Source organism: Eschrichtius robustus, chromosome 3, assembly GCF_028021215.1.
Source record: "Eschrichtius robustus isolate mEscRob2 chromosome 3, mEscRob2.pri, whole genome shotgun sequence".
Lineage (NCBI taxonomy): Eukaryota > Metazoa > Chordata > Mammalia > Artiodactyla > Eschrichtiidae > Eschrichtius > Eschrichtius robustus.
Window position 1 is genome coordinate 154,741,523 of NC_090826.1, and position 12,753 is coordinate 154,754,275.

At 51.0% G+C, this 12,753-nt stretch overlaps 1 protein-coding gene and 1 non-coding gene across 5 annotated transcripts; both read left to right on the forward strand.

The window, feature by feature from the left end:
• Positions 1-138: 138 nt before the first annotated feature.
• OPTC (opticin) lies at positions 139-8,163 on the forward strand. Of its 4 annotated transcripts, none has more exons than XM_068541538.1 (6): positions 139-444; positions 2,149-2,386; positions 3,145-3,280; positions 4,807-4,965; positions 5,667-5,869; positions 6,914-7,584. In XM_068541538.1, exons 2-6 carry the CDS (start codon positions 2,156-2,158, stop codon positions 7,499-7,501), a joined length of 1,317 nt encoding a protein of 438 aa, XP_068397639.1. In that variant the 5' UTR covers positions 139-444; positions 2,149-2,155; the 3' UTR covers positions 7,502-7,584. The 4 variants fall into 4 exon arrangements, with proteins under 4 accessions (XP_068397639.1, XP_068397640.1, XP_068397641.1 ...); XM_068541539.1 differs by lacking the exon at positions 139-444 and having other exon boundaries at positions 582-2,386; positions 6,914-7,009; positions 7,497-8,163; XM_068541540.1 differs by lacking the exon at positions 139-444 and having other exon boundaries at positions 582-2,386; positions 6,914-7,009; positions 7,483-7,584.
• Positions 724-830, forward strand: LOC137763127 (U6 spliceosomal RNA). The gene has a single exon (XR_011073694.1). It is a non-coding gene; the product is annotated as a U6 spliceosomal RNA (small nuclear RNA).
• Positions 8,164-12,753: the final 4,590 nt, after the last annotated feature.

The window sequence follows — 12,753 nt, forward strand, 5'->3', positions numbered from 1 at the left end:
GCTGCCTTCTCTTCTTGGAGAGTACAGAACCTGAGGGGTTGATCTACCCTCAGGAGGTGGGAACCACCTGCCCCCTCAAAGACGGTGGGCCAGAAAAAGAGAGACGTAGCAGACAGAGAAAGAGAGGAAAAGATGATGGGAGGTGGGGAGGGGTACGTATAGGGGGCTGAGAGTAGAAGAGGTGGAGGGAGGGAGAAAAAAATTCTTTCCAACCAAGCAAAGGAGTGGGATGAGGGACCTGCTGAGGAAGGAGGAGAAGAAACAGCTGGACATCAGGAAAAAGAGAAGTCTGATTGGCTACACGCCTGCCTTGGCTGGCTCCCCTGCCCTCCCCAGGCGACTGTCTACCCAGACCCCTCCGTGGGTCATGATGACTTCTCCATCAGACTCCCCACCTCTCTGGAAGCTGTGAGCCTCCATTTGGAACCAAAAGAGTCTACAGGGGTAAGGTTCAAGGCTTTGAGGTGTTAGGCCCATTGGTATGCAAATGAGGGAGAGTGCTTGTGGGGAGGAGGGCACAGGGGTGCAGTGGGGTGGGGTGTCTGGGTTGAGACAGGGGATTGAGGTTGGAGGGAGGCAGTAAACTGTCTTAGGGCTTTTGCTTTAAGATTTTTTTGATTATATAATTTGGTTTGGAGTAACGTATGGGAGGTAAGATGAAGAGACACCTCTTGCTAGGATGGGGGCTTACCCCCTTGCCCAGCTAAAATTAAGAAAGGGAGCGTGCTTGCTTTGGCAGCACACATACTAAAATTGGAACGCTACAAAGAAGATTAGCATGGCCCGTGCACAAAGGTTACACGCAAATTTGTGAAGCTTTCCATTTTTTTTTTTTTTTTTTGCTGCATTGAGTCTTTGTCGCTGTGCACGGGCTTTCTCTAGTTGCGGTGAGCAGGGGCTGCTCTTCGTTGCGGTGCGCAGGCTTCTCATTGCAGTGGCTTCTCTTGTTGCGGAGCATGGGCTCCAGGTGCACGGGCTTCAGTAGTTGCAGCACGCTGGCTCAGTAGTTGTGGCGTACGGGCCTAGTTGCTCCGCAGCATGTGGGATCTTCCGGGACCAGGGCTCGAACCCGTGTCCCCTGCATTGGCAGGCGGATTCTTAACCACTGTGCCACCAGGGGAGCCCCATATTTTTTATAATTGAGTCACTTTGCTGTACAGCAGAGATTGGCACAACATTGTAAATCAACTATACTTCAATTTTTAAAAATGAAGAAAAAAAGAGGGAGAGTCTACTAGAGACTTGTGTAGCCGGCTTTGGGGAGAGCTGCATTATCAGAAATACACTGGGTACCTCACACCCACACTGCACACATTCCTTGACCCATCTGTGCATATGTGGATGAACTTGTATGAACATCTGAATTCACCTGTACACAGAAACCTAAGGGATTTTCCGGGTGTGTACAACCAAACACAAAGAGCTCTTCTGTTTCCATAATCATTTGTTTCTAAAAAGCTGCATTTATAAATAGATTTTAAAACTAACATGCTTTTTTACACCGTAATCAATTTTTAAGCCTATGTTCTCTAAATGGACTAGTCATTCCTGGAACTAGGCATGCCTTATTTATTTCTGTGCCCCCAGAGACAAATACAGTGCCTGGGACTATTAAGATATCTCATAAATGTTTGTCAAGCAAAGGCATGAATGAATGAATGATCTTTTAAAAACCACAGGATTCCTTAATGGTGAAGTTTCTCTAAATCTAGTTTAGTGGCTAATGGTTGTACTCTGAGTGGGTGGTTGTATAAGAGAGAACATCTGTGTAAATTCACGAGCGTGTGCCTAGTTAGTAGGGAGGTATGTAGACAAGGGGACATGCATGAGTGTGTCTGTGTTGAGATAAGTAAATGAGCCTTTGCCAGGTGCCTGCACATTCCTGCGTGAGTGAATATCAGTGTGTGCATGAGCATGTGAAGAGACTGAACTGGCGAGCAGTGAGGGGGGCTGGCAGGAGATATCCCCCTAGATGTAGCCCCAGCCTTGAAGGAGCCTGCACATGAATGAAGGCACTAAGTGTGTGACAAATGGCTTAAGAATCTGCAAGTGTGGGGGTGGGAAGTGGGGTGAGTTTGTGAGCTGTTCCCCCAGGACTGGATACCTAAGTGATTCGGCCCCATTCTCATCCCATCCGCCACCTGCCAGGACTTCCATGAAGCTCCTGGCCTTACTCAGCCTGCTGGCCCTGATGCTGCAGGAAGCAGGGACAGCATCTCTCCCAAAGACGGAGAGGGAGAGGGAAGGAGACCAGCCACGAGGGGAAGGCGATTCTTATGCAGTTCTGCATCTGGGGGACTATGTCCTGAGCCTGGACAACTACGATCAGGTCATTGACCTGAGCAACTATGATGAACTCACAGACTACAGGGACCAGCTCCCCAAGGTGAGGGGCATGCAGCAGACCCATTGCATTCCCTGCAAGAAACTGGGAGCCTGAGGCCTGGTCCCTCTCTACCTGTTCCATAATGCAGGTATCTCAAGCCTCCAACTTTCTCTAGGAGGTGGAAATTCTTGTCCCTCCACAGGAACTTGTCATTTAGATAATACTAAGAAAGAGGACACAAAACTTCAAGTTCTTTGTCTGTTTGTAGCAAATTTTGTGGGACTTCCCTTAGAAGTCATACATCCCTCCTTCCCTCTGCCTTCAAGACCATAAGGTGTATCTCACTGGGACAACAGCAATGTCCTCACATTCTCCCTTGAAGAAAGGAATGCTACAACCTGTCTTTTCTTAGACTATCTTCAGTTCTGAAGTTCATCTCTCAGCCCTTGCTGGCCTTTGCAGGGACTGATCTGAAGTCTACACTCATCTGCTGTCTGACCTTGGTCTGTGCGGGCAAGGGAAAAGCCCAGCCTGGGGGGGGTCTGGAGATGTGGTTCTAGCTCTGCCACCAGCTTAGCCACCAGCTGTCCCCTTGAGCTCAGTCCCTCCCCTATCTGGACCTCAGTTTCCTCATCCATGTCATGATGAGGGACCAGATACTCAGAAGGTCCTTTCCTTCCTCACTCTTTCTGCCATCCCCCCCTCGTTCTCCACAGTGACTCTTTGCAAGCTTGAAATTGGTTGCTGAAGTTCCCAGAATCCAAAGTGAAGTCCCTCTCAGTCCCTCAAAGCTGGCTTACTGTATACTGTGTCTCCAGGTTAAAGGGACCAGCCTGGCTTCTCCAACCAGGACAAGTTTCACTCAGAGCACAAAGGCTCCAAGGACACCCCCTTCAAACCCCACAATGGCCAGGCCTAGGACGCTGGGCCTGCTGGTTTCCCCGACCAGCCACGGTAAGTTCACAGGCACAGGTCTCAATAGCCACAGGTCATGGGCGGGCAGCCATGACCCAGCACCAGGGGTGCCAAAGAGGAGTGTAGTCAGAGCTAGGGAGTGGAGGATCAGGGAGAGAAGGGGAAACAGCTGCAGGGGAGAAAAAAAAACAAAACAAAGGGAGAGGCTGGCTGTTCCTAATGCTTCTGCCTGAGTGCACAAACTGGATAGGAAGCAAAGAAATGCAAGAACTCCGCTGTGCCTAGAAAAGCCACCTACCTTAATTAATAGCATCGCTGGGGGAGCAGGTTGAGTGGTAATTAGATTAGAGACAATTAAAGGCCTGTAGAGAAGAATAAATAACTTTGTGGCTGTCATTTGGCATGGGGGCAAATGAAGCAGTCATACTGCTTTTCAGCTTGAATTCCCTCGTTAGCAGCTTTCCCCCCTCCTTGAGGCCCTCCTGGAGACTCTGGGATGCTGGCATATCCGCCGGTAGGGGGTTGGCACTCTGCTGGGGATCAGAACTGAGGCAGAGGAGGATGCAGTTAATTCCTGACTTGCTTGCTCTCGGTTCCTGTTCTCCTCTTGAGATGTTTGCCTTGGGTGGGTGTAGGGTAATGGGGCATCTGTAGAGAAAACACTTCTGTCAGGAATCCATGACCTCCCAGGCTTAAAGAGACCATAAAGGGCCTCAGCTGGACTTGCCATTCAAGGCCTGGGGATAAGTACACAGTCTGGTCACGGCTGGTGAAGAAGAGCTATCTCTTAATCTTGGGTCTGTGTCACTACCAACAGAGTTCCCCCTTGAGTTGGACTAGCCGTGATCTCCAGTAATCTCTGTCCTTTCTAATAACAAGGGATGGAAACCTCCTGCAGTATTCAGTAAAACCTTCCCAACTTTGTAAAGCCAGTCTGAGCTCAATGGCCTGGCCTAAGTCTCATGACCACTGGTCATGGACTGAGAACAGGGGAGGGATGTTTTCCAATAGAAAACTGAGATGCCGATACCATAAGAAGGGGAAGTGAATCCTGGGCAGACAGTGTACACTCCACCTTGGCTCTATTATGGTTTTTGGAGCCACACAGAACATGTCTAACTCCTCGCCCACAAGGCAGATGGCAGAGCCAGCAGCCATCGGCCATTCCACTGAATTCTGGCTTTATTTCATCTTCATTGCACCTTTTAGGACTAGAGAGGAGCCCTATGGAAAAGAGACTGATAGATGTCCTAGAAACACCCACATAGGTCCAGAAAAACCTACACAGGACCAGGGTCTGATGAAGGCACTAATGGGCTTGGATTGTAATGGGTAATAACTGAGGGTGGATCTGCTTCTCTTAGGTCAAGGGCTGAGTGCCAGGCTGGCAGCGGCCAACAGCACTCCTGGGTACATTGTGACAGTCGGTCTGGGCAGCAACCCAAGAAGACACAGACAACCACGGCTCAGACACTCCCTGGGGCCGGGGCTATTGGTCCCAGAGGCTGAAGGGAGTCTGACTGAGGAGGGGGGTCTCCCTTTGTTCTGTCTTCTACCTGGGCCAGGCCTGCCAACCTGTCTGATCTGCGTGTGCCTTGGTTCCTCTGTGTACTGTGACAATGCTGACCTAGAGGACATCCCTCCTCTTCCCCAGACAACCGCTTACCTGTACGCCCGCTTCAACCGCATCAGCCATATTCGGGCTGGAGACTTCAAAGGGCTGAGTATGTAATGTCCTGGCAACAGAAAAGAGTGGGTGGGCAGAGGGAACCCCCAGGGTTCTTTCCCTTGCCACCCAGCCACATTGAACAGTCACCAGACCAAGTGCCTTTCCCTGTTGGCTTTCAGTCTCTCCAGCTATCAAACAGAAATAGCCCCAGTCTCTTTAATTCCTTTCCTTGAAGATTTTTAGATGGCAGAAGTGACCTGTTCTTGTATGTTCTCCCCGAAGCTATGGGAAGCAGGGGAGGAGAAAGTATGATCAAGCCTACGTTTTCAGGCTGTCCCAGCAACTGTAGCTCTCTGCCGTCCTGGCCTCTGGACAAGACCATGTTAACTCTTGTCTCTAATCCAGATTCTTCCACTAATTACTGACAGCCTTCCTGGGCCTCATTGTTCTTTCGTGTAAACTAACAGGTAGAAGTGGGATGGATCCAGGGATTCCTGAGCCTGTTGGGTCTTACCCTCAAAAAGCTTCTTCCAAGCCAATCCACATAGGACAGAACTCCAGGGAAAGGTATTACAGAATCTGAGGGCTTTTCCAGGTTTATAAAGTTATTCCTTCTGGTTTGGACCTGGTGCAGGTGGAGAGCTGGCTAGCATCCTCTATCCTGAGAGGCAGGGAGCAGGTCACAGGCAGCTCCAGCAGGAGCAAGGGAAGATGGTACGTCCCTCATCTCTCTGTGTTCTGCCCTGCACCTCTTAGCAAAACTGAAGAGGATTGACCTCTCTAGCAATTTCATCTCCTCCATCGATGACGATGCCCTCCTCCTGCTGCCTGCTCTGCAGGATCTGATCCTCCCTGAGAACAAGCTGGCAGCGCTACCTGTGCTGCCCACTGGCATTGAGGTCCTGGACATCCGCCTGAACCAGCTCCGGAGCTCAGGGATACAGCCTGAAGCCTTCAGGGTGAGCCAGGGCCTTAAGTCCCCCATCTACCACCTGCCACCCATGCCTACGACCACACACACACACACACACACAAACACACACACACACCCCTGACCCTCACGGGGTATCTCTGTTCCAACCCTGTTCTGGGGCGTGAAAATCAAACCCCATTTCCCTCATCTAAACCATCAGCAGCTCCCCCTCTCCCTCTGTGGGGCACCTGGTCTCTTGGCTTCTTTCTGTGCAACTGCCCAATCACCTCCCTCTGCACCAACATCCTCACACACTCAGTTTCTGCTCCCCTAAAACTTTGACTTACATGTGACTGGACTTGCAGTGGTACTGGCTCCAGTTCTCACTCTACATATTCTTTTATTTCCAAAACCCATCACTGACTGACTAATCACTGTCTTTCTAGGAGCAAATTCTCAAGAGAGAAAATCTGGTCACTGGCTGGCCAGTTTTGATGGGAAGGGCTAAACACATGGCACAAATATGGCCCCCTGGGCTGCCCACTCAGCAGGGCCAGGAAGAGTCCTGGGGACAGTTCCAGTGAGGAAATGAAGAGGGGTGTGGATGAGATTGACACCCCAGCTCTGTCACACTCACATATGCAATTTGCTTCCATTGTGCCTGTGGCTCTGATTACGCTAGTCCGAGTATTTCCCGACCATGCTCTCCATAGCTGCTCCAGATTTAGCATCTGGAGACTTTTCATTTGGGAAAGTCCCCTCTGATAGCAGAGACGCTGAGGCTGGGCCGAAATGTCCTGCGTCCTGCCTCCCACCCACCTCTGCCCCTTGCCTGCTCTTCCCAGAGTCCCCACTGACACTGCCGAGTGCCTTCACACTCCCCCAGCTGCTGGTGCCTCAGTGGCAGCAACTTTTCCTTCTGCATCCAGTGGGAAGAAATGGGCCTCCCCCACAGCACCCAGCACGGAACCTGGCACCTGGCTGAGGCCCAGGAGATCCTGAGTGAGCGAATGGGGTCACATCAGGCACCCATCACTGCCAGGGCCCCACAGCACCCACCAGCCTCCCGCACCATTTGCCTCCTCCCCAGGCGCTGGAGAAGCTGCAGTTCCTCTACCTGGCCGATAACCTGCTGGACTCCATCCCCAGGTCCCTGCCCCTGAGCCTGCGCTCACTACACCTGCAGGTGAGCGGCCTCCCCAAGAACAAGAGCATTGAACAGCACAGAAAGTGGAGGTCAGATTGCAGGGAGCCCGCCCCCTTAGGCAGCGGTGGGTCTACATCACTGAGAGCTCACTGGAGACAAGGATTGGTAGGTCTTGTTCAGACCACTGTGCACAGACTCAGTTTGATTTCTTCCCCTTGCTGCTCTTTGAAACACTTCCCCTCCATGTCCTTTTCCCATCTCACCCAATTGCTTGTTCCTCTCCCCCTTCCCTTACCCTCTGTCTCCCGTCTTCCCTTCATCCCTCTCAATCTCCCCTCTCTCTCCATCCGTCCTCAATGGGTCTCCTCTCCTCTTTCCTTGTATGGGGCGTTGGCTCTCTGTGCCTCGGTTTCTCCAGTTGTAAAGGGGAGGCGAGCTGGTAGGGAGAGCGGACTGAGCCTGCCTTCAGTGCTGCCTGAGGGCAGAATCTCCAGGCGGAGAAGGCTTGTCAGTGTGTTCTTTCCAGAATAACATGATAGAGACCATGCAGAGGGACACCTTCTGTGACGCTGAGGAGCACAAACACACCCGGAGGCAGCTGGAAGACATCCGCCTGGACGGCAATCCCATCAACCTGAGCCTCTTCCCCAGTGCCTACTTCTGCCTGCCTCGGCTCCCCACGGGCCGCTTCACCTAGCTCACCTTCCACTGCTCCCTAGTAAGAGCCCTTGGAGGACCACCGAGGGCACGGGCCTCCTGGGCCATAGGGCCCGATCCCTGTCAGTGGTCTTTCATCCAGGCATTAATCACCCTCAAGATCCGATTGCAAAAATCCACACACACCCCTCCCCCAACACACACACGGAAATGTCTTCCAGGAGCCAGATTTGTATTTCTCCATCCTCTTTCCTTAACACCTTATGGCTCCTGGCTCAGAGAATAGCGACGTCTGCAGCAAAACTCTTTCCCATATCCCCCATCCCTCCTACCCATACAGAATGCCAAGAAAATCATGTAAGAGGAAGAGGAGGAACAGAAAGAGAAGGAAGGAGGAAGTGGGGAGAAGCAGTGGCGGGCTGGAGCCAGCTCTTACTACTAGGCTTGCAAGAACTGATTATTAAAATCTTCCAGAATTTTGCAAGCCCGTTGTTAAACACAGCCATTATCAAAAACTAAATTATATAAACTCACAATTAAATATATTATGTTGAAAACAAATGTAATAAATATTCAAACTCATCACTTCCCAATTATTTTACTATGTTTTATTGTTAACCATGTTCTTGAACTTATTTACGTCCACGGTACTTGTGTGGTGGAAATACTATATAATGACATGCTACTACTGCCCATCTCTTCCCAACTCTGCTTTCAGTGACATCACATTGGTAGTTTGAAATTGGCCATGTTGGGAGTATTTATACCATGCACATCGGTAAACACTACACATTAGGATTTTTTTGAGAAAGAGAGAAAGCCTGTTGTTAAGCATTTGCCAGCACACCACTGAGGAAAAAGAACAGCTGTTTAAAGTACCCTTCCCCCTACTTCCAGGGGGGTAGGGTGGGGTTTCTGTGGGGCTTTTAAAATTTTCTTACTTTTCCTATGCCAGAGCTTCCTGTTATATTTGGAGGGAGCCATTCATAAGGATGGAGAACTGACATGAATCTTCATCTGGATGCCTCCTTGTAGCGCTTACCTATTCCTGGCTCAGTGACCAGCTTCTGAGCACGGATGGCTCAGCCAGCTGGTTCCTAGCCATGCTCTCTTGATGCTTAACCACCAGAGGGCAGCCTTGTGCAAAGATAAATAAATAAATATAGCAATTACCCACCTGCAACCTTCTTGGATCCTGGGCTGGGCCTGCTGTACTGGGCGAATGGGAAGAAGGACAACTATGATCTAGCCAACTTGCCCCTTGAATTATAATGGGAGGAGAGATGTCATCTTTCTCCTTCTTATAAGGACATGTTGGGCAAGGAGGGGTGTAATAGATGGGTGCTTGGCATCAGGTGTTGACTAGGGCATAGAAGAAGGGCGAGGCAGGCAATTCATGTATTCATTCAGCAAGGATTTTATTGAGCACCTACCTGCTATGTGCAGATGGTATGCAATAGACATACTCCTTTTCTTCATGGAGCTTAAAGTTGAGTGTGGAAGACATGTGTGAAACAAATAATCACACAAATAACCACACTATTCAACTCATGATAAATACTGTAAAAGGAATATACAAAACGCTATGAGAACTTACAGGAGGGGGACACAGTTTAAGGGTCCAGGAGACCTTGAAGAATCAATGTCTAAGCTGAAAGCTGAAGGAATAGGAGTTAGCCAAGGCAACCACTCAAGGCCCCCGGTGGTCCCCAAGTCTGGATGGACAGGTGTATCTTGGGGCCCACCTGGAAGGGAACCCATTCATCTGCCTCCCCCACCTCTGTCTAGACCTCTCCAAGTACTGTGGATGCTCAGGACAGTCCTGTAAGCAGACAAGTCAGGGATCATTATTCACATTCTTCAGTTGAAGAATTTGAGAACTAGAGAAGACTCCACACACAGGCTGCAAACTAGGAGTGGGAAGTCTCAAAGGCGGTGAGAGGGGCCTGGTGCAGTTGCTGCTGTGTCCACCCTCCCTCTCCCCAAGAACCCAAGGATTCCAGGACCCAACAAGCTCCCTCTCTCTCTCTCTGTCTCTTTCTCTCTGTCTCTGTCTCTCTCTTGCTCTTTCTATCTCTCTCACATACACGATCTCTCTCATTCCCCAGTCCCATCCTCTTCCATATCCCACTTTATTTGATTATGACCAGGCCGAGGCATGCAACAGTTGGAAACCTCAAGGTCCGCAAGTGCAAGAAACCCTGATTTGAAATAATCCAATGAAAAAAACAGAAGAAATTTTCCAGAACTGGGGCTCCCGTGTGCTAGAAGCCACATCATACCCATATGCCCCAAGGTTAATATGTGCTAAGTACAGAAAGTCATCTGACCCCTGTTCTCTTGTGGGAGAAGGGGACTCACAATTTCTGGACTCCTGGAATTTGCCAGACACTGTATTAGAAGTTTTTATGCACATCAACTCACTTAATCCCAACCACCACTCTAGATAGTAGAGATGTTTATCTCCACATTGTGGATGAGGAAACAAGTTTATGAAAGGGAGGTACCCAAATTCACACAGCTAATAAGTGGCAGAGCCAGGATTCAAACCCAGGTCCCTCTAAGCATAGGTTATGGAGTCCCGCTGTCACAGCACACTTCAATGTAGGCACTACTTTCAAGACCAGTCAAAGTAGGCAGGTTCCTTTCCTGAGGCCATGGCTGCTGCGCTGGGTAGGATTTCCCCAAGGGCCTGCTGCCTTTGCAGCTGTCTCTTAACTAATGCCCCATTTTTGGCTAGGGAAACCCAAGGAATAGAAAGAACGCCCTTGTTGGCCGCCTCCCTGAAGAAATTATAAATAGTGCATCTGTCCCTTGGCCCCTCCCATGATCCAGGGAGTGGGGCGGGAAGAGAAATCCAAGTGGCTCCCAGCAGCTCTTACATCTTGACTGAAGGAGCTGGGGCTCTTCTCAGGGACCTAAAGAAGTTAGGGTCAGACACTTGGCAGGGGAAAGAGAGAGCACCTCTTTATCCAGACTGAGGGTCTCCTGTCCGGTGGAATGGTAAAGACGGGTGTGAACTAGACCTGAGGAAAAAAGGGAGAGCAGAGAAGAGTGGGCTGCGGGGGTCCAGTCAGGTGGGGAAGGGGCCTCACTGCTGATGCAGCGGGCAGTGCTAGGTGGGATTTAAATCCACCTCTTCAAAGAGCCAGTCTTTTCTAGCCTCACTCATCCAGGTCCTTAACGGCACTCAGCACCTGTGCTCCACCTTGGCAACCTTGGTGAGGACCCTTGCTCTTGGGTGGCTCCCTGGTGGCCCTCCTGCCAGCCCTGAGCAAAGGGGAGCACCCCCCACCGTTGCACCCCATGGTCTCAGGATGGTTCTAGCTCCAGGCAAGCGCCCTGACCAGTCCTGTGACTGTTGTGGGAGGAGGCAAAGAGGCCAGGGTAAGTTTGCATGACTGCCCGTCCACCTGCCCATCCTCAGCTCCACAGCCAGGCCCAGGGCAGGAAGAGGCTGGTAGGGAATGGAGGGAGGGAGGGGCTGCTGGAGGGGCTGGAGCTAAATCCATTCAGGAGCCAGGGAGTGTTTCCTCACCCTGACCTTGCCTTGCTTCTTCCTTTTCCCTTTAATTTCCTCCCTGAATAATAATCTCTTATGCTTATGCTGTAAATTTTCACTTTACAGATCTCTTTGATATATGGGATTGAATTTATGGTCCCAATAACTCTGCAGACGGTATTATTATCTCTACAGATAGAAAATGGGAGGCTAAGTGATTTGTTCAAGAGAAAGTTGACTTAACATATAGAAGCACAAGGGAGATGGGGGGAGACAACCATCATTTCTTGGGAATTCCTGCAGGAGAAATGGAAATCCCATCACCAGCTGCTGGAGCAATGGATTAGTATCCCCCTCCCCACTCCCCAAGAGCTCTTTGAAAAGCAAGGAACAGGGAGAGCATCTCTCAGACTGGCAAAATGCGTGCCACCCACAGGGCTGTGGGCCTGCATCCTGATGGTGCACAGGAGGTAATGAGGAGAAGGCAGCTTCTGTGAATCTCAGCACAGGAAAACCCCAGGACTCAAGGACACACTGCCCCCCATCTCTGCCCCCACCCCAGCAGGCGCATGGACAGCCCAGCACCCACACGCCCCCATCTGTGTCCTTCTTGCTTCCGGCCAGAAGGAGGGAGGCAGACAGACAGGAGGTGCACGAGGCTCTGCCCTGCCCCCTCCACCGTCTGGATCTCTCAGCTTTCTCCTTCCTCCTGCCTGCCCCTCCCCTCTCCCCCACACTAGACACCAACTCAATTTGGCCTGTCCTCTCTTTCAAGGTCATCTCTCTCAGCTGGACGAGCTTCACATCCCCCAGCAGCCAACATCTCACCGTCTCACAGACCTCCCTCCTGTGGTTGCCGGCAGCTTAAAGGAGGGTCTCCATAAGGAGGGGGGATGCTGGCTTCTTTCCCCACAGCACCCATGTCTCCCTTCTCCTTCAAGAGTGACAAAGCAGCCAGGGGACCACCTCCTTCCTGTCTCACTGCACAACCCCCCAAACTCAGACCTCCTTCTTATCTTCAGACGAACCTGTTCATCCTTCCCAGGCGTGGCCAAACCTGTGGCCGGGACATGCATGTGCACACTGTCCAGTACGTGCATGCAGAACGCGCTACATCTGCTCTCTTCTTTCCTACCCTCTGCAATCTGGTTCCCTTCCCATACCTCCTGCTGTGCCCCAGGCACCGGAGCAAACAGTTCTTAGCCTTTTCCTGGCCCTGCTGGTCCCAGCCCCATTGCCCTGAATCCTTGTTTCTGGTGTGTATCTAACACACAGTTCACACAAAGGAGGAAACGCAAAGTGTTCTGTGCTGCAGCCAACTGCAAAGGGACCACGGTTCAGGGAGCGAGCAACTGGAATGAGAGTCCAGAGCCCTGAGTCTGACCATCTGAGGCCCTGACTTGCTGTGCGACACGCGGCAAAAGTCATGCCAGCACCACACTCTGCCTGCCTTCCACTTGGGGCCCCTCAGCCTATTTCTGTGGCTCAAAGCATAAAGAAGCCTGGTGGGCGTGGTGTCTTTCCCCACCCCCATTACTTTTCTAGTCTAAGAACAAAGACCAAACCCTCCCCCACTATTCCCAGTAGCACAGGCCAACGTAGACAGAGACACCTAATGGTAAAG

Excerpts from the sequence above, each read along its gene's own strand:
- OPTC (XM_068541537.1), top strand. The coding sequence starts at position 2,003 with ATGAATGAAGGCACTAAGTGTGTGACAAATGGCTTAAGAATCTGCAAG. Across the intron at positions 2,387-3,144 it reads ACAGGGACCAGCTCCCCAAG|GTTAAAGGGACCAGCCTGGC; the intron begins GTGAGGGGCATG and ends CTGTGTCTCCAG. Across the intron at positions 3,281-4,806 it reads GGTTTCCCCGACCAGCCACG|GCCTGCCAACCTGTCTGATC; the intron begins GTAAGTTCACAG and ends TACCTGGGCCAG.